This window comes from Falco naumanni, chromosome 15 (genome assembly GCF_017639655.2).
Source record: "Falco naumanni isolate bFalNau1 chromosome 15, bFalNau1.pat, whole genome shotgun sequence".
NCBI lineage: Eukaryota > Metazoa > Chordata > Aves > Falconiformes > Falconidae > Falco > Falco naumanni.
In genome coordinates, this window is record NC_054068.1 from 1,847,159 (window position 1) to 1,874,056 (window position 26,898).

The 26,898-nt window shown below is 50.4% G+C and overlaps 1 protein-coding gene across 3 annotated transcripts in view; it reads right to left on the reverse strand.

The window, feature by feature from the left end:
• ACSF3 (acyl-CoA synthetase family member 3) overlaps window positions 1-24,781 on the reverse strand; it is a 66,484-nt gene extending 41,703 nt beyond the window's left edge. Inside the window, exons 1-6 of one of the 3 annotated variants that reach the window (XM_040615309.1) lie at window positions 24,710-24,781; window positions 20,633-21,364; window positions 19,018-19,173; window positions 8,842-8,996; window positions 8,228-8,373; window positions 2,791-2,903 (exon numbers count right to left, since the gene is read on the reverse strand). In XM_040615309.1, the coding sequence (XP_040471243.1) occupies window positions 2,791-2,903; window positions 8,228-8,373; window positions 8,842-8,996; window positions 19,018-19,173; window positions 20,633-21,334 (1,272 nt within the window). In that variant the 5' untranslated portion in view covers window positions 21,335-21,364; window positions 24,710-24,781. Of the gene's footprint in view, window positions 1-2,790; window positions 2,904-8,227; window positions 8,374-8,841; window positions 8,997-19,017; window positions 19,174-20,632; window positions 21,365-24,298; window positions 24,404-24,496; window positions 24,576-24,709 lie in introns of those variants that run through there. The other 2 variants (XM_040615311.1, XM_040615310.1) reach the window with 2 other exon arrangements.
• Between the last annotated feature and the right edge of the window lie 2,117 nt (window positions 24,782-26,898).

Below are 26,898 nucleotides of genomic sequence, written 5' to 3' on the forward strand. Positions count from 1 at the left end.
ATAAATTATTAACCAAGCATGATGCACACAGTGTGCCAGCAGCAGCAGCTCAGGGCAGGAACAAGCAGCAGGTGAGGCTTTCTGCCTGTGACCGCAGGTGTGAAGCAGTTAAATTACACCATCACTGGGAGAAGAGGTGTGCCACCGCGGCTGCCACCTGCCCGCAAGCGGGCTACGATGGAAAGTCACACTCCATATAAAAACCAAACGCCTGGCATCTCCACGCACCCCTCGGTGCCAAGACATGCTGAGAGCGGAGACCATTTTTCCCACCTTGCCATGGCCCTTCTGGCAGCTCAGGGACAGAGGCAGCCGGCTCTGCTCTGCTCCTTGAAATGCTGTGGATGTCCTGGAGGTACCCAGCCAGCCACCGTCTCCTACAGTGGCCTTAAGCAGATGGGACCATTTCTCTCCCTTTATCAAGAAGAAACTCCCAGTTAAGCTGGGACAAAGGTCAAGGTGAGTGAGATAGGGAGAGCCTTTCAGAGAGTTACCTACCCATCAGCCAATGCCCAAAGGCAAACTCTACCATCTCCCCACGTCCTCCCCGGCTGATGTCTTGAGAATTCACCAGAACACCCAAAATAAACCCAAGGGAGAGCCTGATGGAAAGCCAGCCATTAGCAAGGGGTGCGGGGCCAACGCCAGCACTGGTGGGAGCTCCTGGGAGCACTGCGAGACATTGGTATGGACCTCAGCTGCCCGCGCCGGGGACTGAAGGGTGCATGTGAGAAGCGGCTGAGATACAAGGGCAATTCCTCTGCCCCAATATAAACTCAAGCAGCCTGAAGCCAGAGAAAAGTTATGTGAGCCTGAGCTCTCTGGAGCACTTTGGGGGAGGTGGGTTTCCAGCACCAGACACAGGTCATCTGGGCTCCCCTTCTCTGGTCACTCAATACAACCAGAAAGAAGGGGAAGGAGTATTGAGCAGGAAAAAAAAATTTACATATTTTTCCTCTCATAATTTAGAAGAACAGTGTCTATGTTTTATCCTGGAAGTAGCTACACTTTGGGGATTCTTGTGTCTGAGACTTAATTTGTAAAGCACCTAGGCATCCCTTAGGGTAAAAAAAGCATTATAGGATCATTATTAAAATGGACACATATTTCATATCTCAGTTCCACACAAGTGGAAAAAAATGGCCAAGATCTAACTCCAGGATGAGGGGACAAAACCGTGAAACACAACACTCATCCAGCAAAGTGACAAAACAGAGACACTGCTTCCTACTTACTGAGCGTTGCACTGATGCGCTGCTCCAGGTCTCCTGCTTTGCCCACTGCTCCGCCATGCCACAGCACTGGCACAGAGTAAGAAGCAGCAAACTTTTTTTTTTTTTTTTTTAATAAAAGTCAGAATCCCTGGCCAGAGTGGTCCCCCCTCTCAGCTCTCCCCTGGGCTTGTTTTGCATGTTTGGGGTGGGATCCAGCACTTCATTACAGCATCAGAATGCAGAACATAACGTGCTGCAGCCGGACTACAACCCACACATGGGGCTGCCCATGATCCCACTGGCTTTTCCAGCTGCCAGCACAGATAACCTAGAGGAAAAAAAAAAAAAAAAAAAAAAAGGCTTTCCAAGCCTTTCACCAGCACTTAACACCAGCAGTGTCCCTGGTATGCACTGCCACAGACCGGGAAGCTCCTTTCAAACCCTTGACATGTACCTGGCTAGATGAGAAGCTATTTCCCCAGAGAAATGAGTGAAGCCACACATTTCAGGTTGAATCTCGTGCCTGCCTGTCTCCCACCCACACGGCGCACACGGTTGCTGGCACAATTTCTCTCAGGCATACAGCATCTATCTACTCAGCAGAGTCCGTACATCACCTGGCTATCGATCTGCTGGAGGCGACATGACCTGCACCTGCAATGAGGGTGCAAAAGAAGATGCAGCGGGAATGCAGTCCCTGTTCAGACAGAGAAAGGGGCTGAGGCAGCAAGACACCCTGGACCCCGGGCTGGGGGCTGCTTCTGCAGCAGGGAACGGCCAGCACCCCAACAGAGGGGCAGCTCACAAGGAAAAAAGCCCAACAGCTTCACCATCAAGGATATCCAATTTCTGAGGTACCAGAACTGCTGGTGCAGATATCACCTGGCAGATGGAGCTGGACTTTCATGGAAAACTGACGGGTTTCCCCCTGCACTGTTTCAAAATGAACGCAACCCTCAAGGCCACCAGTCCTGCCCTTCCAGTTCTCACTGCTAAACCTCTGACCAAACCCAGTGAAATAAACACAGACCCTGTTTCTAGGGTGAGAAATCACTCATCCTCCCCTGCAGACTGCAGATATATAGTGACTCTTTAGACCAGAAAATCGTCCATCTGAATCCCCTTCTATGCTTTGTTCTTACCTTCTACAGTAGACTTCAGCTTTTTGTCCTGGCTTTCAAAGCGCAGGCACTGCTCAACTCACTGCTTTCCTCTCAGTCATCAACAGCCTTAGCAGACACAATTACCATCATCTTACACTGTAGCCTGTAGCCCTTATGCTGCTTTCACCTCCCACCCCCATGCAAGGGGTGCTGTTCTCTCAGGTGGTGCTCACCTATGCAAGGACAACCCTTGTGTGGTTCATAAAACACCATGACTATTGTAGCCCATAAAAAAAATAAATACCACAAACAACAACAAAACAAACAAGCAAGAGAAAACTCTTAAATAACATCACTGAGTTCCTGGGAAGAACAGCAGTGCAAGCCTCAGTCCTTGGGGCTTCAAAGGGCTGGGGAGGAGAGAACTTTTCATGAGACAAAGCGAAGCAGCAGAGAACATGGCTGAGCACTACCTGTGTGTTGTTTTCATCTCCCTGAGCATGGATGGTGTAGGAACGACCACCGTTCTTCAAGGTCTCAGTGGCAATGCACACTTCCACCCCTGGGAGCGGGGTGCCCACAGAACCTACAAAAGAAAACAAGACTGAGACAGTGGACAGCCTCTGGGAAACAACAAAATCGAGGATGCAAAAGAGCAGCTGCTCATCTATCAATGGCATCTGCAGACTGTGCTGGCACTAAAGAACTTCCTAGCAGGGGGTTACCCTTCAGGAAGGCTTCGATCATATCGTATGTCTGCATGCAAATGTCACTGCGGTGCAATACGCTGTTGTTCGCTGAGCAGGCAGTGTTGGAAATGCCTAGGAAAACAAATGTGTCTCCAGCCCTGAACAGTCTCTCTTGGCCATTCTTTGAAGACATCAGCACAGCTTCGTAGCTCAGTAATGAAGCTGTCTTTTTTAAAAAAAAAAAAACACACCATGAAACCTACACAAAGATGCGAAAAGAAAGAGCACAATGATTACTACAGTGGCTCACTGCTTCTCTATAGCCTGGACCTGACAGAGAAGGCAAAGGCTTAACAGTGTGAGAATTGCAAGGGATTATCTCAGTTTTATGAGACATCAATACACTGTATATAAAACATCACAGGAGAAAAGCAGAGATCAAAACCACACCATTCTTCCACAGGTTTCAATTTTCAAAGCCAGGGAATCTGACACAGTGTCTCAAACAACTGCTATTAAGCTCCAAGATGGTTCTGTGACCCAGAGCTCCCCTACCTGCAGCCTGCAGCGTTCCCACCCCTTGGTTTAGTGCATGCTCTTCTTGGTGAGCGTCTGAAAGCACAAAAGAAAGGGCAGCTTTGTTGCTGCAACCTCTGTCTGATGGGGGGCTCTGGGCTCAGCAGCAACCAGAAGACATGGGCATCTGCTGGCTCAGCAGGTTTCGCTCTGCATATCAACAGCACAAGAGGCTTTCATTGCAAGATGAGGCCCTTGACTTTTGCCTCCTGCCAAGTGGGGAGAGAGACATCAGCAAACAGCAACCTGCGGCTCAGGAGAACCGGACAGGTCTGAGTTTAAATCAGTACGATTTTTTTAAGAGATGATCAGTTTTTCCCCCTGAGAGCCTCCAGCTGGTGATGCTTTCTGGGTCTGCTAGTATCAGCTTGGCATTGGAAAGTCCTTAGAGCAGGGTGTGCAGGACCTGGAGCTCAGCACTGTCTGCCCCTTGTCTTCTGTATTTCAGGCATCTGGGTTCCGGTGGCATTTTCCCTATCCTGGTCTCATTCTCCTGTTCAAGCCCTGGAGATCCGATAACCGTGACATCATGATTTTGTTTGCTACATCGGTCAGTTGCCATGGAAATAGATATGTCGTCGTAGCCCAGATTTATGGCATCCCTGCAGGATCAGCTAAGAGCAGATGGACTATGAGGGAGTGAGATTTTATTGCAGCAAAACTACCCGAACAATTAGCAAATCTGGCAAGAAATAAACAGAAAGCGACATGGCAAGTTCTGTGATGCATGTCTGTTCAGCTTGAAATTGCCTTCAGCATTCAGGTCAGCCAACATGCAGCCAGGTCCTTCTCTTACCACAAGCATCGCCTGGGCTGCTCTCCTCGTGGCCAGGCACTGCCAGGAGTCGGAGACAGCAGACTGCAGCAGGGTAAGGAGGGAGAAGCATGAGCCAGAAGAAGTGTCCGGAGGTGCTGTGTAGAGGTATTTATGTATTATAAACACTCTGGTACCTGCCATGGTAGACTCCAGGAGGACTCAAAGCAAGTACCAAGTCATGGAAAACACACCAAATGTTTGCATGCCGAGCTTGCTGAAGCCACCTTCTAGACTTCTATGGGAACGTTTTCTCCAGTGTGAAAAATGCCAACCTGCCTGCGAGATGTGGCAAGGGATGGCAGGCAGACACTGCAGAGTCAGTCTTGCAAAGCTCACGGAGGGAGCAGTAACCAGTGCAATGAACTGCCATGGTTGCCACCTCTGGAACCTTTCAAATCAAGATCAGGTGGATGCCTTCCTGGAAGGCTGCTTCTTCCCTGTGTGCAAGCTACCGACCTCAATGCAGAAATGTAATGGGCCGATGCACAGGCTGCAGAACTCAATGATTAGTGCTCACTTCTAGTCTCAGGCTTTGAGAATGAACTACCGAAGATCAGCACAGCACTGTCAAAGAAATCCGAAGACACAGAGAAGGCAACACATCCCCCATACAGTGTTTCAGATCACTTACAAATACAGCTCCATCAATTTATTTCCTACTTAGCTAAAGTAAAACCAACATTTAAGATAAGTTCCTCATGGAGGGCTGTTTCCTTATATTCAGTCTGGAAGAGGCTTTCTGGTATTTCGGAAAAATGACAAACTTAAAAATCAACATCTGTAAAGGCTGAAAATGCTCACACAACATTGATTAGAGCTACATGAACCTGACAGTATTTATCACATTTGTGCAAAAACAATGACTGGAGCTTCTCAGGCCCATCTGCTTTGTCAAGATGCATGCCGTGCCGACTCCAACAGGTCAGCAGAAGGTTGAGCCTGTTCCCAAAGGAACAGCACCAGAGGTCCTGGCTTCACCAAGACCACAATCAAGGGTGATCAGAAGGCAGTCAACATTCAGCACTGGCTTCCTTTTTTGCCCAGCCATACTCCCAAGGGGAAACTGGGGAGAAATCCCTGCTCCTTCCCCTCTTGCTCCCTCCCAGCTCTCTCCAATTTGCAGGCTCCTGAATGTTAAGAAATGCTGGCAACATGCCCGCAGTGTCAGCTCAGCCAGCATCAGCCAGGCTGCAGTCGGGAAGGAGTGACACTATTATTCTTTCACCAGTTCTCCTCTGTTTAAAAAAGTTGTCAGCTCTTCCCAGATAAATTTAATTGGCCCTGCGGTCTGTGTCCTTCGGTATCTGGGGACCTCAATGCTGTTATGTGCAGTGGTGTCCTGGGAGAATTGAAACAGGCCAACGATAAGGCACTCAACGATCTCACTGTCAACAATACACGGAGTCCCCGCTGTAGGAGCTATTAGCCGCCTCTGATCTAAACCTCCAATTAAAGTGGTGATTAGGCCCAGTGAGGCATTCTGTGTCCATGAATTATTCATCTCCCTTCACAGTAACAGCACCAGGGGGGATTAGAATGAGAGCTGGTGAAAACAGAGGCATTTTAAGCAGGGTTTTAACCATATACAAGCAAACATTTATCTTTCATATCTTTCATCTTTTCTTCTTCTGTAAATTAAAGTCCCCGGCTGCTGTCCCTGCCCCTTCAGACCTGTGCTGCTGGCGGAGAGCAGTGCCACACTGCCAGAGACACTGGTGGTGACATGGGCAGGACAGGCAGGTTCCGAGGACTCACCCCTTCCCCAGCCACACCAAGCGGGTGGAAGCGGGCAAGGAAAGCCCCAGAACCTCTCCTCAGAGGCTCATGAAGCAGCAGAAAAGGGCATGTGCTGCTTCCACTCCAGAAGAAATCCCCTGGCAAGCGTGAGGACCCCTGGACTTATGCACAGGGTAAAGTGCCATGCTTGCAGTGCTCCTTTTTCAAAATAAAGCTAGTAATCATTTTGGCCAGCGTGCAGGTCTGTGGTCACCACTGCCTAGCATCTGTCCCTGTAACACCAGTACCAGCGCCAGTGCCGTCTAAAGTCTTTTTTCTGGATACTTCACTCTTCCTCCTGCCCAGGCCCTGTACCCAGCCCGCCCCTCATTGCATTTGACTCTCAGCTGACTCTCTTGCACTGGATGCTCTGTGGTACCTGGTGACCTTACATCCCAGCCTCTAATGGGGTACTATATCAAAAGCTTTTCCACAGCTCCAGTAAATTATGCCTCAGCTTCACCCATCTGCTTCCCAACTTACACTTCCTGAAATAAATTAATCAAGCCTATTCGATTATATCCTTCTTTCTGTAAGGTCCCTCACTGATCCACACCTTTGTGAGATGCTTTTCTCCCCTCTTGGGGCTGCAGTGAGCCCCTGGGCAGTGGCTGGAGTGACGGTCAGCCGGCCTTTATCACCAGCCCCTCTGCTCGTAGGTGGACAACAGAATTTGCCCCCAGCTCCCCTGCAGACACTGGTACCCTCACAGATCCTGCCTCAGCTCTGTTCAGGAGCAGAGCCACGCAACTCTGGAGTAGGAGCTGCCCTTTTGGGTGATAACATCTGTCTTGCCCATGTCACTTTCAGTCTTACTTCCTTTCTCCTTCTGTCTCCTGGGAAACTTCTAGAGCTTCCACTCATCTTCCCTCCTGAAGATGAATTAAAAGCAAATATAATCAGGCCACAGGGACATTCAAGTGATCTCAGCACTGTCACCCTGTGGCATGGGGCTCACGGACAGCTCAAGCTCATACAGGTGGGAATCTTGTTTCCCTGCATGCAGGGATGAGACTTCTGGAGGAAGGGAAGACTGGCTGGGGTGGAGGAATGACAGTTACTGTGCAAAAGTAAGCTAGAGTTTGCATTTCACACAGCCCCTGAGCTGTTCTCAGGCTGAGGAGCCAGAACAGGGGAGCTGTGGCTTCTCTCCCTGTGAGATCCCTGCAGGGGCACAGCTTCTGCATCCCGGGGGACTGGGATGCTGTGGGAAGCCATGATGCCCAGCACAGCCCCCCCTGGGTAACACCAGTCCCCCCAGGACACTGGGGACCAAGACGATGCATATGGTGCTATGCCTGCACAGACAGCATGCGGGGAGGAGAAGGTGGTATAGTGGTGGGCTGGGTTGCTCGGCAGACAGATGGCCACGTTTTTAACCAAAGGGAGGGTGAGGGCATTTGATATTTTTAATGTTGCAGATCAATTTAATTCTAGGTTACATAAAGTACAGATATTGAGAGAAGTCACAAAGTGTAGCTAAGACAAGTAAGACAAGGAGAGAACAGAACCAGAGTGTACAATGAGGTGTGACAATTTCTAGTTCCTGAAGAGTCAAGAAACTTGCACTAAAATAAGAGCGAGCAGACATCCTATTTTAAGTGTTCAGTACTGATCAGTTGGACAACAACTGCTGTGTGGAGAATCCTGTGTCAACACTGTACATAAATACAACTCCATAGAGCAGAAGCTGAAGATGCAGTCCCATCACAGTACTTGAACTTGTTAAGGCTGTGGAAATAATAAAGCATCAGTATGGTCCCTGCCTCCTGGACAGAACCAGCCTGGCTGGTCAGGCCATCATGCACCACCGTGAGCTCTGCATACACACCTTTGCCAATCCACCACAGCCAGGGAAACCCACCAGCCACTGCCCATGCCCCCTCCTGGCTTCCCAATCCCAATTCCCCTAGCAGGATCATTGTTCCTACCGTAGCCTGTTCCCAATCATGACAAACAGCAATTAGATGTATACTCTCTGTGATGAGAAAACCCAACAACGCTTCACAGCCAAACGCCTCCAAACAGTGTGCAACCTCTAGAGACTCCTACCTGGGACACGAACTCCATGCAAAGGGTTAGAAAGCGCCATCCCAATCTCAGTCATCCCATACCTCTCCAGCAATGTGTGCCCAGTGATCTTCTTCCACTTCTCCAGGACAGGCACAGGCAGGGCTGCTGAGCCTGACACCATTAACCTGCACAAGGAAATCTCGTGTAAGCAAGTATCCAAGATCACCTTTGCTCCAGGGAATCTGCAGTCTAACATAGGGTTACATAAAGCCCGTTCCTACATAAAACCTTAAGACAGACACCCAAAAGCCTTTTAACCAGTACCAAAGATGTTCCTCACATATAGAATATTCTCTGTCTGATATGGGTTTTAAGTTAAGAAAGGACAGCTTCCTAAAAGAAGATCCTCGGGTTGCAGGACAAAGTCCTCAGTCTTGTGCTATGTGGGGTGACATAATGAGCGTGCAGACCCATTCTGGCTTTCCCATACAAGACTAGCTCTTAATTAAATAATGTCACCCTTATTCTTGCCAATGAGACGCTAAAGAACAACCACCAGCACAGCAAAGAGGTGATGCTGAAAACTCGGCAGATCCACTGTGGAGACAGCCAGCCACCAGCAGCTCCTGCCCAAAGGGGCATTGCTCACCCACCTGATGTTCTGCTGGCAAAAGGCACGCACAAAATCCTGGACTTGGGGCTGAGAGAAGTGCTTGTCATAATACTCTATCAGCTTGGCATAGATAGTGGGCACTGCCATGAAGACACTGATACAGGGAGCTTGGGAACTTAGGAACTTCTTCCAAACCTAGAAAGGAAGGGCACACACGTATAAAAATACACCTCAACCTAAAGTGTAGAGAGAAGCAATTGTCCACGTTGTCAATGCTACACTCCCTCAGCACCTTTGAGAAGAGGTTCACAAGTGAGGGTGCTACAAATGCTTCACAGGGCAGTAAGCCCTGCCCCTGCTCCTTTGTATGGTGCAAGGAGAAACTGAGGTACAGGAGTGCAACAGGCTTGTCCAAAACAAGGCCACCCTGGGCTGGTCACAAACAGCCAAACCTCCGCTATCTAAGACTTCTGGAAAGTGCAAACAACTGAAAGCCTGTTGTGTGCACCTCATCCACGTCCGGAGCAATGGCTCTCAACCTTCATCATGCCCTTTTTGCTCAAAGCACGATATTCAACTTTCTCATTCCACCAGAGGATCACCCACCTGCTTTCGCTCTCAGTGAGCACAAGATAATGGAAATGGCATTTTTTAGTACTTTCATGTTACAGCCAAGGATTTGCTCACGAAGCCATAAGCTTATGACAGAATCAGTTAATTCCTTTATCATGCACAGCTCTTTAAAGGCTACACAAAGTCACCAGCCTTTCAAAGCATGGGAGCTCTTCTTTGGAAAGACACTATGCCACATCTGAAGAACACAACACAGGTATGAGCCCACAGGCTCAAACATTTGAGTGAGAAATGCTTTTAAGACAGGTGGCAGAGCTGGAGAGAGAGATACCACACTGGAACTGGGAGTGAGACTCCACTGCAACAGAAATGGTCATCATCTGGGGCGTGGGTACAGAGACAAATGCCCCCAGTGAGCTCAGACCAGCCATCAGAAACCTCAGGTAAGCCAACTGCAGTCAGGAGGCAGCAGCTAGCCCGGAGGGCCACTACACCAACCATGCTCTTCCCAAGAGGAATGGCCCCTGTGGGACAGATGTCTGTCAGCTGCAACTCCTGCTGACCTGTGGGAAATACAAATAGAGGCAAATTCCAGGAGCTAGCTCTGCTCCTGGAGTGGACGAAGACTAAGGGGTCTGCCCTGGCTGAGCAGCCCCACCTAGGAGCAGCTAGAAACAAGTAGGAGCCATAAATATTGCAGCTGGGCCCGTTCCTTCCACACCTCACCACTCTTCCCCCTAGGTAAGCTCTTCCCCAAGACAGGAATGATCCAAAGACATCAATAAATAAAAGGCTACAGTGACGGCCACCTCTTTCCTTTTGCCCCGGTCCCTGCCCCGTTGTTGACAAATGTATTTCCTAACAGCTCCTGACAACACGTACCACCTCTCCCCTCCCTGCCCACATATGCTCAGCTGCACACAGGCGCGTGCGACAGCGAGAAAAGGCAGGAATTGATTGAAGGTGAACAAGTGATTCTCCTTCATGCTGTCACTCTGCCCACTTCCCTCTGTCCTGCTTGCTCGGGCTCTATTTCATTACTTTCTACTTCGCTGCTCTGGCGCCGCCTCCCTCCACATCTCTCACTCCACTGCTTCAGAACAATCGACTCCTAAAAAAACCCCAACCACCACCATGTTGTTATTCTTAATAGAGCAGGACACATCCAACAAAGGCACCATCCTGCCAAACAGAAGGGAGTTCACGCTGCCTCCGAGCCTGGAGATGGTCCTCAATGGGGTGAGACAAACGCACAAGGTGGAAAACCCCTGGACACATTGGGAGCTGGGACATGAGCACTGCAAGATCCCCTCAGAATCAGGGTAAGCAGAGGAGGAACAAGGCTTGCCCAGACCGACGGGTGACATGTCTGGAGAGGGAACATTGCACTCCCTTGCAGAAACCAGCACGATCCCCTAAAACAAGCCGAAACAGGCAAAACTGCATTTAGAAATTCAGAAGGATCTAACCCCTACCATACCGCTCCCAGCCTCTTTTCCTAAAGATCTTTTTTCTCTTCAGTGCCCCAGTATCTGTCCCATTCCATGCAGCAGGATGGAGAAGGACATCCCCAAAGCCAGGGGCTGAATGCACGGACCTGCTCTCCTCAGCCTGGTGCTTCCTGGAGCCATTGCTTTGGGCATGGAGAGATGAGTGATGGTAAGCAGGGATCAGGACTGTGCTGAAAGAATTGAACGGAAACAGATGCTCAGGGCTGTTCGATCCTTGCTGTGGTATCTTCTTTTGCCTTCAACCAGTCCAGAGCAGCTGTGAGGAGCGCAGGCAGACTTCCAGTCTGGCCACGCAGCAGTTATTTTCACATGGATTTGGATCTGAAAAAACCCCAAACCCATCACTCCAAAACACAGATGATCTCTCCTGCACCCCAGAGTCCCCTGTCCTCATAGGCCTGCTCAACTCCTGCCCTAGATAAACTCCTCCCTACCACCGCTCCAGCCACAGGAGCGGCTTTTTCTGTGTCAGTCTGACTCGCTCCAGCAACAGCCCCTTCCTGAAGATAAGCAGCTGCCTTTGGATTTGTGCCACCAGCTGCCGGGGTGATCTGCTGACAGCCAAACATCTCCACCTGCTCTGTTCCTGCTCAGCCAAATCTGGATCCTTCCCACGTGTTTTAATGGTACTAAGCACCGAGCCGTGGTACAAAGCTGGCAGCCCCAAACTCTCCGCAGACCCTGAGCTGTCCGTAGGGCTTGTCACTGCCCAGCCAGCTGTAACAGCTATTTCTGTTTTATAACTATAACTTCACGGTTTGAGAGAAGGATCTGGGAAAGTCTCACTACCTGGGACTAATCAATCAATCCCGGGGCTTGGACAAGCTTGTAGCAAGAGGCCTGCTTTGCCCATCCAGCACACGGTATCCTCCAACACCGTCAGGTTTACAGCAGCACAATCAATCTTGCTCTCCGTTATCCCATGTGTCACCATCACCACATCAATTACCTGTGGACAGCTTATTGGCAGCCCGTCATTTCATTTTATTTCGCTCTCCTGATACCTCAGGACTCCAAGTGCTTTTAAAAAGCCATGGAGGCAAACACAGCACTGCATGCCAGGGTTGCCGGACTTTACAATGAGTGTTCACTGGACACAAGGGAAGCAGCAGTCTTCCCATGGAATATGTGCAGGAGATGGACTAAGATTCCTTTTAAAATAAACAAGGGCTTGACACAAAAGGTCTCTAAGTGGAAGAAAGCAAGAGTGGGAACAGCAATAACGGCAGCAAAAGCCCAGGGCAGGCTTACAGGACAGGGCTGCCTGAGCCAGCAAAGAAGTGGGAGACCTTCTGTTCCCAAGAGTCTTCCCGTCAGCATGACATTCCTGATTTTCTTCCCCTCACACTGCACAAAAGCATATCTGGGCAGTTCCATGGGCTGGCCAGTGGGATTTTGCCATCAGCAAATGAAAAAAAAAAAAAAAAAGAGAGAGAGAAGATTACACCAGTGGGTACAAAACAACCTCAGTGAGACACAGCTGTAAGATTTTTTCCCACGTATTCCTTCCAGCACACAGATGGCATGATGGTGAATGACAACAGAGGAACACACAAGCTGCTCCAAGAGATGGTCATTTCACACAGCAACCTTCCCAACCAGCCTCCAGATCTGCTGAGATCACCTGAATCAAGAGATGCAAGCACAGAGGAGAAAAGGCAGTAATTTTTTCCCCCCTTTACAATGGCCTCACCTTCAGAGGGACATGTGCAATACCCTAAGCTAGACAGAAAACACCAAATCTACCAACACCCAGACATCTTCTAATGCAAAAAAAAGAAGAGGAGATGGCAACAACCATTTGCATGCTAAATCCTGCAAGACTTTGCCTGATACAAGACTCCCAAAAACATCCAGAAAAGACCCAAGCACCAATGCCCAAAAGCCATAAAGGAAGCGAGTATCAGCATGGATTTTCCCATCAGACCACAAACGGGTAACAGACAGCCTGCGTTGCTGCCTCTAACAGATACAACAGCTCTTCACTTCTATAAAATTATTGTATCATTTTCAGTTGTTATTGAATTTTTTTTAAACCTTTTCAAAAGTAACAATACCTCTAATGCAAAGTTAAATCATCCCTTTACTTCCCTTTTGATCAGGGAGATGGGTTTGTGTTTTGCATTGATCGCTGCCATGCGGGTAGCATCGCTGGTGAGGAAAAAGGCTCTCTGCAATTTTCAGAGTATCTGTGAGAGCAACAGGCATCAACGTGGCTGCAGCTGAACCAGCTCCTTGTTTGGCGAGACCCGGTGCCTCAGACCAAGGACAGAGAGCTCTCGTAACTCTTCGGAAGCACCGAAGGGATGGCAAGACCATACACCCGCATCTGACGCCAGTTCACCCCTGACAAAGGCAGACAGGCACAACATACGACGGGAGAGCATCAAGGGGAGCTCTGCTCTCTCCCAAGGACTGAGCCGCAGACTCGGTCGTGAGCAATATGCAGAAAGAGAAACATTCTTCTCTTCAAAGGGAAATTGGGCCCTTGGTGGCTTCGTCTCATGTTTGTTATAACCCCAAACTGTTTGCGCTCTGCGTGACTCTGGTTTTAATCATTTATTCATCAGTGCAGTTTGATGGCCCCTCTGCATTCCAGGCTGAAGCTTTTAAACCCTTCCTATGCTGTAGGCATACTGAAAGGAGCAAGTGCTTTCCCTGGGACCTGATAATATAAGTAAATATGACAGGCTCTGGTTCCATTTTTTATATTTCCACACACACATCAAAAGACATTACTCCGTAACAGATGCTGAGGACAGGCGGCAGATCTGGGGAGACGGGGAGAAAAACTCTAACTTTTTAAAGCCAGGTCTGCAAGAAGTGATCAAACATAATCCATTCACTAGTGACCTGCTCCTCCCTCCATCAACTCCTCTTTGAGTCTGAAATAAAATTACTCCTCTGAAGCCTCCTATTAACAGACAAAAAGACAATTGCCTTTCTCCAGCTGAAACTGGATGGGAGAGACAATCCCCAGCATGCTCCCAGCAGCATCTTAGCAGTGCTCGGTTATTGGAGATCAGACTCCTCTGCTTGGATCTGCTTTTCTTTTTAAAATAAACTAAAAAAGCTGCCCAGAGTGATGTTTGCAGAAGTGACAGATCCAGGGGAGAGGCTCACTGCAGTGCATGCTTCTCCTTCCCAGAGGCAACTGTGACTGCCGAGCCATAGATCTCCCTGCACAGCCCAGCGAAGGTATAAAGCACCAGTGCCCAGCCTCAGCCCAGCCTGGTTTGCACAGATAATAGCAGCAGCAAGGACAAACAGTTTGCCTGCAGAAGCAGCCTGCAGGCTGCTGGCTTCATGAGGAAATCAGGAGTGTAGTGCAGCAGTAACCCTGGAGCAACACCTCACGCACAACCTTTACAAGGATCAGGTCTGCAGCACCCTCTCACCAAGGGATAAAAGCTGCCACAGGTGACAGCACACAAGACATCAGGAGAAGCTAGTCCCAAATCACATGCTAGCTTTGGGCACTCATCATTCTCATCTCACTAGAAAGAAGGGTCCAAATAAGATTAACAATTTTGATGGCTTTGTGTGTGACATTGTAAAACTGGGTATGAATTTTAGAGGGCTTGGTCCTTGGAGGCACCTTAAGTCAGACATGCAGTAATGCTGGCACCAAAACAACAGCTCCTTTTGGAACTTTAGGGCAGTAAATCTGCATCTCAGTGTATTTATCATGGAAGCAGTTGCAGGGCACAGACAGTGTTGTCATTCTGCAGGCAGCACACCACAGCTTGAAACCCACCCAGCAGAGCCAAGTGGACAGCACACCCCACAACTAGGTCACGCAGAGCTGACATTTCTATAAGCTTCCCCCATCACTCAGAGCAAGTTTTTACCTCCATGTTTTTTGAATACTTTTATTTCCCAATCCGCACTTAAGACTGAAAGACCGCCTGGGATCTGATCTCATGTTTATCATTGCAAAGAGCTGACAGAGAACATCTTTCCCTTAAGGTGAGATCAGAGGTGGTCCACAGAAAAGACAAGCCATTCCCATGGTTCTAACTCAAGAGTGGATCCACTTCAGCCAAAAGCCTCAGCAGAGGATCCTGCAAAGCAGACACTGACCTCACAACTCATTCCAAAAGGCTCCTGTTTGCAGGGTGCCCAGCACAGCTGAGTCCCAGTCCAAAACAGGGCCATCAGCGTGTGACTGTCACAGCAAAAGCACTGGCATGGAGGATGCCCAGCTTCTCTCCAGACTCACTGACATTTCCATCGAGTAACAGTCACAACACAGGGCGAGCTCAGCCTCAGCAGCCATCACTGAATTGATGCAGGGAAAGGAGATGGAGACGGGGAGTCACTAGGGAATGGATGCTCTAGTGTCTGCAAGCCCTGATGCTCACAGCAGCCTTCAAAAAGCACTTGCTCACGGGCTTTCTCCGACACCCAGTAAGGAGAAGGCTCACCTTGCACTCCTTCCTTAAGCACAGGCATTAATCTCTTCTCCTCTGGCCACTAATCTGCACAAGAATTGTACAAATCCAGCATCTTTTAAACTTCTGCTCCTACACAAGAAAAAAAGGCAGGCATTTCAAACAGGTTCAGATGCAGCTGATAAATGCTGGCTGTCTGCAAACAGGAATAGTGCAGCTGGAGAAGTAAACTCCGCTTGGAAGCAAGTTATGATGGGAGGATCATACAGGGATGCTTAGGCTACAGCTTGCTGTGGCTCCCAAGGAGGTTTCTGCCCTCACAGTTCTCATCCTTGAAAAAAGAAAAACAACAACATCGGAGCCACCCTGGCCCCACACAGCTGCTGGGAGGAATGCACTTTCAGGCTCACTGCTGCTTTCCTGCCTGCTCCAGAGTCCACATGCCCACAGCAGCACCAAAACGTCCCCCCTGCCCAGTCAGCGCTGTTATTCCCAAGCACCAGAAGCACAGGCAGGAGCACCAGGTGCTGCTCCTACAGTCTCCAGGCAGGAGTGTGGGCAGCAGCCCGAGAAGGGCTCCCCGTGAAGACACACTGCACCCCAAGGAGTACACACACCAGATGACTTAGCACGTCACATACAACTAGACTGTAATGCTGGAAACTAAGGGTCCATTTATAAACCCTTTATTAATACATGATTAATAGATGCAGCCATATTTTTTAATAACTTACAATAAAAAGATGCTACGAAAGGCTTAAGCAAGACAGTCTTAACAGATGGTGCTATAAAGTGAATTATAATATGTACAGTAGCTAGCGCAAAGTAATGGATGTCCTCATTTAATAAAAAGAATCTGATTTTATGCAGCAACTTTCACGCTTGAGGCACCTCAATACACTTTAATGAGCCCTTGTGGCCCCTGCAATAGCTTGCACGCTGCCACGGACATCAGATGCTATTTTAGTAAGAGAGCGGACGTTGGTCAGGACACTGGGGTTACTCCACAGTTTTGATTTTTAACCTTTCCTTGGACAGCTACCAAAAGCAGATGGAAGGGTCTGAAAGATGCCACCTCCTAACACTGCACTGCAGGGAACGACAAGCAAGCCTTAGTCCGGGGCTTGAAACATCTTTAACCCAGAAAAAAAAAAGAGCATTATTATGACCACCAAAACCAGACTGGCATCTGTATCCATGACTATAAGGCACGCCGCAAATTATGTAATTTAATAAACACTGTAATAATAAAGTATTTATTTTGTATAATGAAGTGTTAGTGATTAGAAACCAAACACACACTGGGCATGCTGCTGCGGTTTCTCTTGAACCCTTGCCAGTATCACTCAAGGCTAAATATGTCTGCAGCAGGTTGAGAGTAAGTTCCTAGCCTTGTTTTGATCAGCCTGTCAAGTGTTTTAGCTGCCATTCGAGTTTCTTTATATCACACTATAATTGGCTGCTTTCTCAAGGTGCAGTGAAGGAAAAAAAAAAAAAAGCCACACAGCAAAACTCAGGCTCCTTTTGCAAAATTCTCCACTGAAACTCTGCTGCTTTTCTGAAAGCTGATTTCAGTAGCAAAAGGCATTTTGTAAACAGCTGGTGAAAATAGACTGGAACTGAAAGGCAGCTTGCATTAAACTCCACAAGAAAGCCTTATTTACCCTCATGTGCTTTCTTTGTAGTGTCGATCAAACCACTTTCAGCTCCCAGGGGAGGCCCTCGGAAAAATAAAGGGAATAAAAAAAAGGAGAAAAGCAAATTACGTTCTTCAGAGCCTGAACGCACCTGAGAACCCTCGGAACGGCACTCGCTGCAGCAGGCACGCTTGCCACGCCGACCTCCCTGCCCAAGTTCAATCTCCAGGGTCAAGCGGATGTCTCCAGCCCTGTCCCCACTTGCCCTTGATTGTCAAGGCTGGGGGAGAGCTTTGATCAGAAGAGGCAGGCGGGGTGCCCAGCTCCCCCCGAACCTGAACCCATCCTTCAACGTCAGCTCATTCATTTGCAGATGTCGGCAGAGAGCAGAGAAACACGCGAGGGTGTAAGGGACAATCAATCACCGATGGCACAGGACGTGGAGAAACGCGCCCTCCAGAGGGCTTGGCTTTGCTTCCAGCACGCTCCTCTGCCACCTCACCAGCATCACCAGGGCTGGGCACATGCTGAGCTCCAGCTCTCGTGGGGCACGCGTCCCTACTGAACCCTGAGCTTTTGGGGAGACACCCTACAGACAGATGAAGGCAATTTGGCAGTGACCAACGAGGAGAGCACTGGCTACAGCTGCCAAGGGACCTTCCTGCTTTCTTCTACCACAGCATCCTATCTATTTACTCTGGAAATGCAAATGCAGAGAGCTGCCCTTCCAGGACTCTGGGCCTGTTCCCCACCAAAGCACCAGTGCTCGGGCAGCAAGTCGGTGTTCAGGTGTCAGGGCCATCTTGAAACAAGAAAGGAAGCGTGCATTTTCTGTGGTTGTTTCTCCGAGAAGCAGAAATAAGCAATGAAGAATCACATGGTCCTGCAGTTGCTCAGATCAGAGCCCTGGCTCACCCTTGCCTAGCAGCAGCACAGTCATAGGCTTCTGGGTGTATCCCACACCTTTGCACCTTGTCCTTTCGGCCAAACAAGGCCACCCAGCATATGAATAAATATTAATAGGCAAAGCGGCCTGTTTAGCTACAAAGCACAGGCTTGACAGGCTCTTTTTTCACTTTCCCAAGGAGTTCTGTACTAACAATGCACGTCTCCTTCCCGCTACGAGTTGGCAGCAGCACCTGAAAACCCAATTGATCCGTTAACAGCGACACTGCGGACTCCGACATCTCTCATACCACCCACAACACTGGGAGATGCAGATGAACAGCACTGGATCCCAGGGGCTGGTAACTGTAGAAACTGCTCTACCTTATCGTTGGTTGCCCCTTTTCTTCCTCTCTTTAGGTCGGCTGCCTGCCACCACAGCAAGGAACAAAAGAGAAGCAGAGCACTGGGACTGGCATTTCCCGTCTCAGCTAGAAAACAACATTATAAGCATGTCTACTGTATTCAAGCAAGGTTTCCCTCCTGCCACCTCTCCTGCAAGGCTGCAAGAAGCTCTCTTTTAGCAAACCCTCTCGCATATCACTGAGTCTAAACCAACAGATCTGTTAACACTTGTTTCTCCACAAAGGAAGAGCAATGCTTGCATGCAAGCGATGACTAGCGGCACTTCTCTTACTTGGACTGCAAGAAACTAAAGCATGTGTTCTGTCATGTAATGTTATATAAAACACAGAGGACACAGGACTGGAAGGGAAAAAAATGCGGGCTACTAAAAATGTCCACAAGCAGCATAGCTTCAAGCAGCACATCGCTAACATGCAGGAGAAAAATCCAGTATTGCCACCTTCCCTGGTACTACTAAATTAACAACCCTTATTCCAGGTGCACATGCTCTTAGTGGGTATATAGAAGCCCACCTTTAGTCAGAGACCCTCAACATCACGAGGAGGGGCAGCCTAGCATTATGATAACATACATCACACTTAAACAAGTTGTATCCTCCAGAACAGCACGTTTACCCCAAAACTGAGTGTTCAACTAAAAGCTTTATTAATGGACACTGCGAACCACATGCAGCCAATAGCTAAAGAGACTGGAAGTCTTTAAGAACTTATTTCCAAAGTTGCTCTAATTACAATGCATGGGGTCTTACTGCTGAATTTCAAAGGCTACGGCACAATCCCTCCAGGCTTACCATCTGTGCACTGAATTCGGGTAACATGATGCACGTCGCTCCCACCCAGAGAGGACAGAGGAGCTTATTGATCACCCCGTGGACATGATGTAAAGGCAGCACATGCAGAATAACATCCTCCTTCTTCCATTCCCATTTTTCAACCAGTCCTGTGGTCTGCAGAAGAAAACATACAACCCATCATTAGGGCAGGAGGAAAGACTCTCATTGCTTGAAAAGCCCAAGGTATCTGCACCCCAGATCCCCTGGGCACAGCTGGCGGCAGAAATCCCACACCTCCTGGAATGATGCCTGGGCACAAAAAACCCTTTCCTTTAGGGTTAGCACAAGCAAAATTCCCACCACAACATACAATACAATCTATATAAATAGAAGACACAACTTGTCAGTACGTGTCTTCATATGCATCAGCAAAGTCCTTCCTCATTACTGAGAAATAGTCAACAGTGATTTTAAGCAAGGCCTACAAAATCATTAGCCTGCTGCTGCACACACAGCATTGGCAGAAATTGTAAGCAAAAAATTAATCTTCCCAGAACTCTGTAGACATAGTTTGGACACCAATGACATTGGGCTTTCAATACCTGTAAGGGATAGTCAATAGGAGCAGAAAATCACTGTCTAATAAAACAGAAAGTAGGCTTTATGTTAGAAAAAAAATATTAGTATATCAAGCTTCTAAAATACTCTGCTATGAAGGCATAATTATCTAAAGTGTTACACCTCAGGCTTCTGGGTGAACAATGCTCCTCAGAGCCCAGCATTAGCAACTGGAAAGCTTATTTCCAGCCATCTAAAAATAAAAGAAGCATTTGAAGAGTGGAATTTAGTCATGTCATTCACAACCCTCTTCCACAGGGCAGGGAGCAGGTTTTAGGCTTTTTGCAAGACAGCTCAAAAGATGGTGACTGCTCAGGCCACCTCCCAAATCATCAGCATATTTGTAAGGGAACAGATTCTTTGCCCAGTATAGCCAAGCCCTGGCTCTATCCATCAAGGCTTTCATACCACTCCCGACACTGCGGTATCTGAGCACCCAGTAAGCTTTTGGAGGTATCCGTAAGGCACGATGTATTCCCTGCCCTTTTTCCCCTAATGGCATGAGTCTATCAGTTGCAGGCAGTGATAACCAACTGGTGAGGTAGTCAGCAGGCTCATTCAAACTTTTAATTCCTTTTGGCTCAGAGAGCTAATGGATTTTTTGCCTTGGGGATATATAGCTGAATAATGCACAGACTTCACACAGTACTGGGCTGGGCTAAGTTATATTCCTGTTAGGGGCAAAGATTCTTTCCTAGTCACAGTGGAGAAAAGAAAACTGCAAAGAAAGCGGTCTCATTCCTTCTGCTTTCCAGGAAAGCAGGGAGAAGAGTCCATCCGCCTCAGCTACAGCCCAGCAACACCAAAAGGACCAAGTTTAGAGCCTCAAACGCTCCATCTTAAGTGTCCATCTTAAAAGTGTTGAGGACTCCCAAGACACAGCCCCACAGCTCCGTGCAGGAATTCGGTTGTGCTAAGGTGTGCTGTGCTTTGGAGTTTGCAGCCCCAAATCACCTCTGAAGGCCAAGACCTCTGTAACTGGAGATTAACTTCGCAGAGAGAAAGCAGCACTCACCACAGCTTGCACATTCTCATGGGTGCTGAGGACACCTTTTGGTCTTCCTGTTGTCCCACTAGTGTAGATTATCATGGCTCCCCTGTCTTTCCACGAGGAGCATGTTGTCAAGGGACCCTCTTCCACTGCTGCATGACTTGTGGATCCATCACTATGAGACCTAAGAAGTGGCAGAACTGGGACGCCCAGCTTCTCCGCACTAGGGGCTATTTTCCCCACATATTCCTCTGCTGCGATGACTAGAGCGCTCTGTGAATCCTGAATCACATACTCCAGTTGTTGTACAGGGTGTTTCTTGTAAAGGGGCACTGCTATGCCCCCGCTCATCCAGGAAGCCCACTGGGCCACCACATATGAGGCATCATTGGGACACAAAAATGAGATCCTCTCTTCCTTCAAGTCCTGGCTGGAGCACTCCAGAACTCTACAGATCTCCCGGGACAAGCGTAGACTCTGGCTGAGAAGGTCCCTGTAAGTGTGCTCACCATTTTGGTCAACGATGGCGATTCTATCTCCGAAAGCCAAAGCCCTAGAGAAGACAGGGGTAACATCGCTGCTGTAGGTTGCCAACGTGGTTTGCAGACCCCTGTGGGGACAGCCAGCCCTATTCTGCCCATGCAACCCCCATCTGCAACGGTGCAAGTCCCGGACAAGGCATCGAAGGGGCTGGCTCACTTGGGGGAAGAGCAGGGAGACCAGCATCCTGCCAGCACCGCTTGTTTTGAAGTGATTCTGCAGAAAGCAATTATAGGAACAGATAAGTATGTGCAGCAATTACCCAGGTTTATTCCCACAAAGGAAAAGTGGCAGCCTTCATTTGAATAATACCCACTGTATTATTAATGTTTATGATTCAGACTGCTGCATTCCCAGTGTGCTAAGGCCCTGCCTGGATGGAACAGGAAACAGAGACCCTTCCCTAAGTAGTCTCCACATCCCTAAAAAAACAGTCTAACTTTGAGAAATAGTTTTCATTGATCAGTAATCTTAGGACACTAAGTGGTGGCTACCTGAGGTGCCATTCTAACTCAGTGAAACTAGCATTTAAAGAAATTAAATAATTGCCACAGTCCTTAGCTCTCAATTTGCGGTTTCCACCACCTTGGTAAACCATTGCCTTGCTCTGTGCTTCAAGTCAGGCAGCACAGAGCTAGACACAGAAGGTTTAGCCCCATGGAGGACTGTTTCCAGTGTGAGCTTTCCTTCAAGCAACAGCACATCTAAGTTCAGGAAAGTGCCCAAACCCTCCCAGCTGATGGGTCATCCATCACAAACCCTGCTTCAGCTCAAAAGCTTTCTTATGTGACAGACCAAGTGGTTAGCAGCTCCCAAACAGCCACAGCCCTGCTCACACCGAGCAGCTGGTTTTCCCAGCAAACAGCAGCAGGGAAGCACAGCCACACACATGCTGACCTGTGGGTTTGGTACTGCACTTCTGAAACTACCAGCCTGGCAGCACCCAGAGCCAGGCAGAGCATCAGGACAAGCTCAGCCGTGGCATCAGGCTTCACCTGGGCAGCCAGAGCTTCATCTGAGCCCAGCCTATCCATCACTCCAGCCATTCTGCTGTAAGCAAGAGCTGTGACATGATGCACAGGGGCATTTCAACAAAGAAAATCTCCAAAAGGGAATGGGGAGGAATACCAATGCCAGTAAAGAATTTACAGGAAGACCATGGGCTGGCACAAACGTTGCCTATTCTGCCATTGTGCTTAGACAGCACGAGGACATTAACCTATCCACTCATGGGAGAAGTTAGCAAAAAAGCTTTTGTGGTGACTGGTGAGAAATAACAGAAGTTTGCTCTTTATCCCTCTTTTTATCATCCCTCTCCCTTTCAAAAGGAAAGGTATATGTAATAGTATTGGACACTACCTGGATCATCTCACAGAAATATCATGGAAAAAGTTAACACACAGCACAAAACCCTTAAGAATATAACGGGGAGACAGAAACCTCAAGGGACTACAGGAACACTTTGCAGAGGAGACCACTGGTACACAAAGACAAGAGGAAGAAGTGATAAACTGAGAGGACAAAGTGATAAATTGAAAGGACTTGAGGAGATGCCTCCAAAGAACCCTATCCCCCTTCTGCACGTAGCATGGATCTCTGGCTGGAAACTCAGCAAGAACAAGCACCCTCTCCATACAGAAACTGACACCAACATGGGAGCACAGAGGAAATCACAGGGCTGTGGCAGAAGAGAAAGGGATTTACTGCACGGCCTATCTAACAGCTGCTATTAAACACCACCACTGAAGTATCCCCCAGAGAGATGCTATGACAAGAGAAGATAGCCAAAGGATGATGACTTCTCACTCTGTAAGAGTGTTCATGACACTTCCTTGACACTGGCAATAATTACTTGATTTAGCACAAAAAATTTTAATAAAAGTCTATTAGTGGTGCAGCTCAACTCCAACAGCCTTCCAGCTCAGCTTCCCACCATGGGGAGGAGCCGAAACAAACAGGATCCAGAAAACTGGCAGCTACACAGGGAAGAGCTGAATACAGCTTAACCCAGCTCAGGCTGCACAGGCAGCAGTGTTTATTTTTACATAGACATAGCTGCAAGCCCTGCAGTCTCCCATCCACCTTCAGAACATTTTTCCAGCTCAACATTGGCTTTGCATGTATTTTCTTTTGCATACTGACCTCAATTTCTGCTTCTGCAAAAGAAACTTGTGATTTAGTGCGGAAACATCTGGGAGGGAGGGTGAGAGAGGCTTTAAACCCAGAGTGCGGTAACCATGCGCACTCATGACATATAGCATCAGGATGGAAAAAAACCAAAACAGGTCATGACAAAACTTGCATGACATCTTTCCACTTCTCTGTAGAGACTAAAATATAAAAAGGCAACACCACTCATAACCTAAACCAAACCTGCGCCCAAGGCCAGCTCACTGCCGAGATGTTAATGCCCCAGACATTACGAGGGGCATTAATCGGAATCAACCATTTGCCAGGATCATGCAGTGCTCCAGGCCACTGCAGCTAAGTGCACTTGGCACACTCACTGTTCCTCGTACAGCTCTGGAGCAGGTGTTAGCTGCTGCTTCAGAACAGCGCCTTCCAAAAATTACATTATCCCCCTTTCGCCACAGCACCGGTCCAGATTTAATGGAACAATAAACAACAGCACCTTTAGCCGGGCCTGCGCATTTATGGACTTCACAGAACTAGTGCTGACTGCGTGTGTGCCGGCTTACAGACACTTGGGTCAGGGTGAAGGAACAGCAGGGGCTGTGCCCTTTACGGTGCCCTCTGCTCAGGGATAACTGGTAACACAGAGTCTGGCAGAGCAAACCTAGAGACAAAGTTTGTCCCCGGGAGCCTTGGGCAGAAGACAGTGGCAACGCAGTAGATGGGCCTTTCATGCCCTACCATAGAATCATTTAGGTTGGAAAAGACATTTAAGAGCATCAAGCCCAAGTGTTACCCCAGGACTGCCACATCCATCACTAAACCGTGCCTCTCACACCCAGCCTCACATGGCTGAAGCAGGAGGGGAAAACGGCGGGGGAGAGGGGGGGGGGGTCGCCCCAGCTAGAAGCCATGAGGCTGAACCGCTCCATCTCTCCCGAGAAGGTCAGGCTTTATTCTTCTTTCACCCCGGGTGGCTTTCCCCCCCTCCAGCTCTCTGCCCCTTACCCTACTCACATCCAGCCTCAGAGCTGCAGCAGGAGCCCCTCGCCCCACAGATTTCCACGCTACGGCAGGCACATGGGCCTGAGCCCCCTCACACGGGCCGCGGCGAGGCAGGGGGCCGAGCCGAGGCCCCTGCTCGCCCCAAGCACCGCCTGACGGAACGTTTATTGTATTTTAATTAAAAACAGCGTTAATGGCAGCGACACCCACCCTCCCCTCGCCCGGCAAGGCGCCCCTGCCACAGGCCGGCGGGACCCGCAGGGGAGGAGAGCCGGGCACAAGGGCCCCGGCCCGCACCGGCCCACGGCACCGGCCCACGGCACCGGCCCACGGCACCGGCCCACGGCACCGGCCCACGGCACCGGCCCACGGCACCGGCCCACGGGCCCCCTGCCGCCTCCCGCAGCCGCGGCGGGGCCTCACCTGGCGGCGGCACCGCGCCCCGGGACCGCTCCGCCCGCGAACGGGCTCCGGCGGAAACGCGGCCCCGCGGCCCCCGCGTTCCGCGCCCAAACGTTCCACCCCCATCCCGCCCCCGTTTTACGGGGATTTGGACCCAAACCGCCCCCTGGGGGCGGGGCTGGTCGGCGGCCCCCGCTGGCTTGGCAGCGTGCCTCTGATGTCACTGCAGCCCCTGCGGCGTCATCACGGTGGCCTCTGATGTCACGGCGGGTGGCTGTGATGTCATGGAGCTGTGGCTCTGCCGGGGGGGGTGCCCAAGGAGCTGGATTATGGCATGGCTGAGGGAGGCCTGTGCGGAGCCCGGAGCCATGGGGCCTCCTGCGGGGGACAGATGTCCCGGGGACACAGAGACATCCCGGGACACACAGACATGCCCGGCCATGCGGCCATCCCGGGGACATAGCAGTCACGGTGGTGGCACGCGGCGGCTGAGCTGGGGCTCCCCAGCCATGGCAACGCTGCATCCCGCTCCCGCCGCAGCCCCACGGCTGTGTCCAGCACCCAGCCAGGCTGGAGCGAAGCCCCACGCGTGTCCCACGGGAACACAGCACAGACCCCCACCCCGCGGCACCCGGGTTGTTATTTTCGGTCGGTCTGGCTGCAGATTCGCTTTTGTCTCCGCAGCGATGGGGGCTGTGCGGGGCAGCTGGACCCTCTCCCGGCTCACCGGCAAAGCCTGGCACACGGCCGGGGCACCCATGGGTGATGGGCACAGGGCAGCAGCTGTGGTGGGATGGAGCAGGAGTCCCCGCACGGCTTTGCCAGCCTTAGCGCCGGGGATGCTGCTGGTCCAGCCGCGATGCGGGCAGCGGGGCAGCCCCTTGCACAGAGGCATGTGGCCTTTGTGCCATTCAGGCTGCCATGTGCTGGCCCTTCTCTGGTGGCACGTGTCCTGGCGCTGTCCCCTCCCAGACTCCGCAGCCCACTCCTCCACTGGAGCTGTGTTTTTCCGGCTGTGCGCGGCGGTGCATGAAGCGGGGCGGCCGGGGTGACCCCCACCCACCTCCCTCAGGTGCATTTCCACCCAGGGCCGGCGGCCGTCAGCCCAGCCAGGCGCAGCAGAGCTGGGAGCGGAAGCGGGGACAGGAGCCCAGCCTTGGGCAGGGCCCAGCCATGGTGAGGTGCGCACCCCCAGTCCTGTGCTAGCCATGCTGCACCCCATTGCACACCTTCCCAGCATGTACCTCCTTATGGCACAGCTCCCTGTTGCACGGCTCCCTTCCATTGCACATCTTCCCAGTGCACAGCTCCCTGTTGCACGGCTCCCTTCCATTGCACGTCTTTCCAGTGCACAGCTCCCTGTTGCACAGCTCCCATTGCATGCCTTCCCAGTGTACAGCTCCCCGTTGCACAGCTCCCATTGCATGCCTTCCCAGTGCACAGCTCCCCGTTGCACAGCTCCCATTGCATGCCTTCCCATTGCACAGCTCCCCGTTGCACAGCTCCCATTGCATGCCTTCCCAGTGCACAGCTCCCCGTTGCACAGCTCCCATTGCATGCCTTCCCATTGCACAGCTCCCCGTTGCACAGCTCCCATTGCATGCCTTCCCAGTGCACAGCTCCCCGTTGCACAGCTCCCATTGCATGCCTTCCCATTGCACAGCTCCCCGTTGCACGGCTCCCTCCCATTGCGTGTCTTCCTAGTACACAGCTCTCTGTTGCATGGCTCCCTCACTGTTGCACGGTGCCCTGTTGCATGGCTTCCTTCCCATTGCACAGCCCCCCATTGCATGACTCCGTCCCTGTTGTACAGCACCCTCACCATTGCACACCTCCCCATTGCACGGCTGTTGCATGGCTCCCCATTGCACACCCGCCTGTTGCAGAGCTCCCTATTTCATGCCTCCGCAATGCACGGCTGTTGCACAGCTCCCGCCCCATTGCATGCCTCCCCATTGCACACCTCCCCATTGCACGGATCTCTGGTGCAGAGCAGCTGCAGGAGGGACCCAGCAGCTCTGGGCAAGCCCCCAGTGCCAACAGGTGCCCACCTCCCCACCAGAGGGTTCAGGCACCTGGTGCCCATGTGCTGCCCTGCAAAAGTGCCTGGCTCCTGCCACCGCCCGCTCCAGCCCTGCCACCACTGCTTTCATTCTCCTTTTTGCACTTGCCATCTGTCATCAGCCTCCCCTGGTCCCCACAGGCTGCAG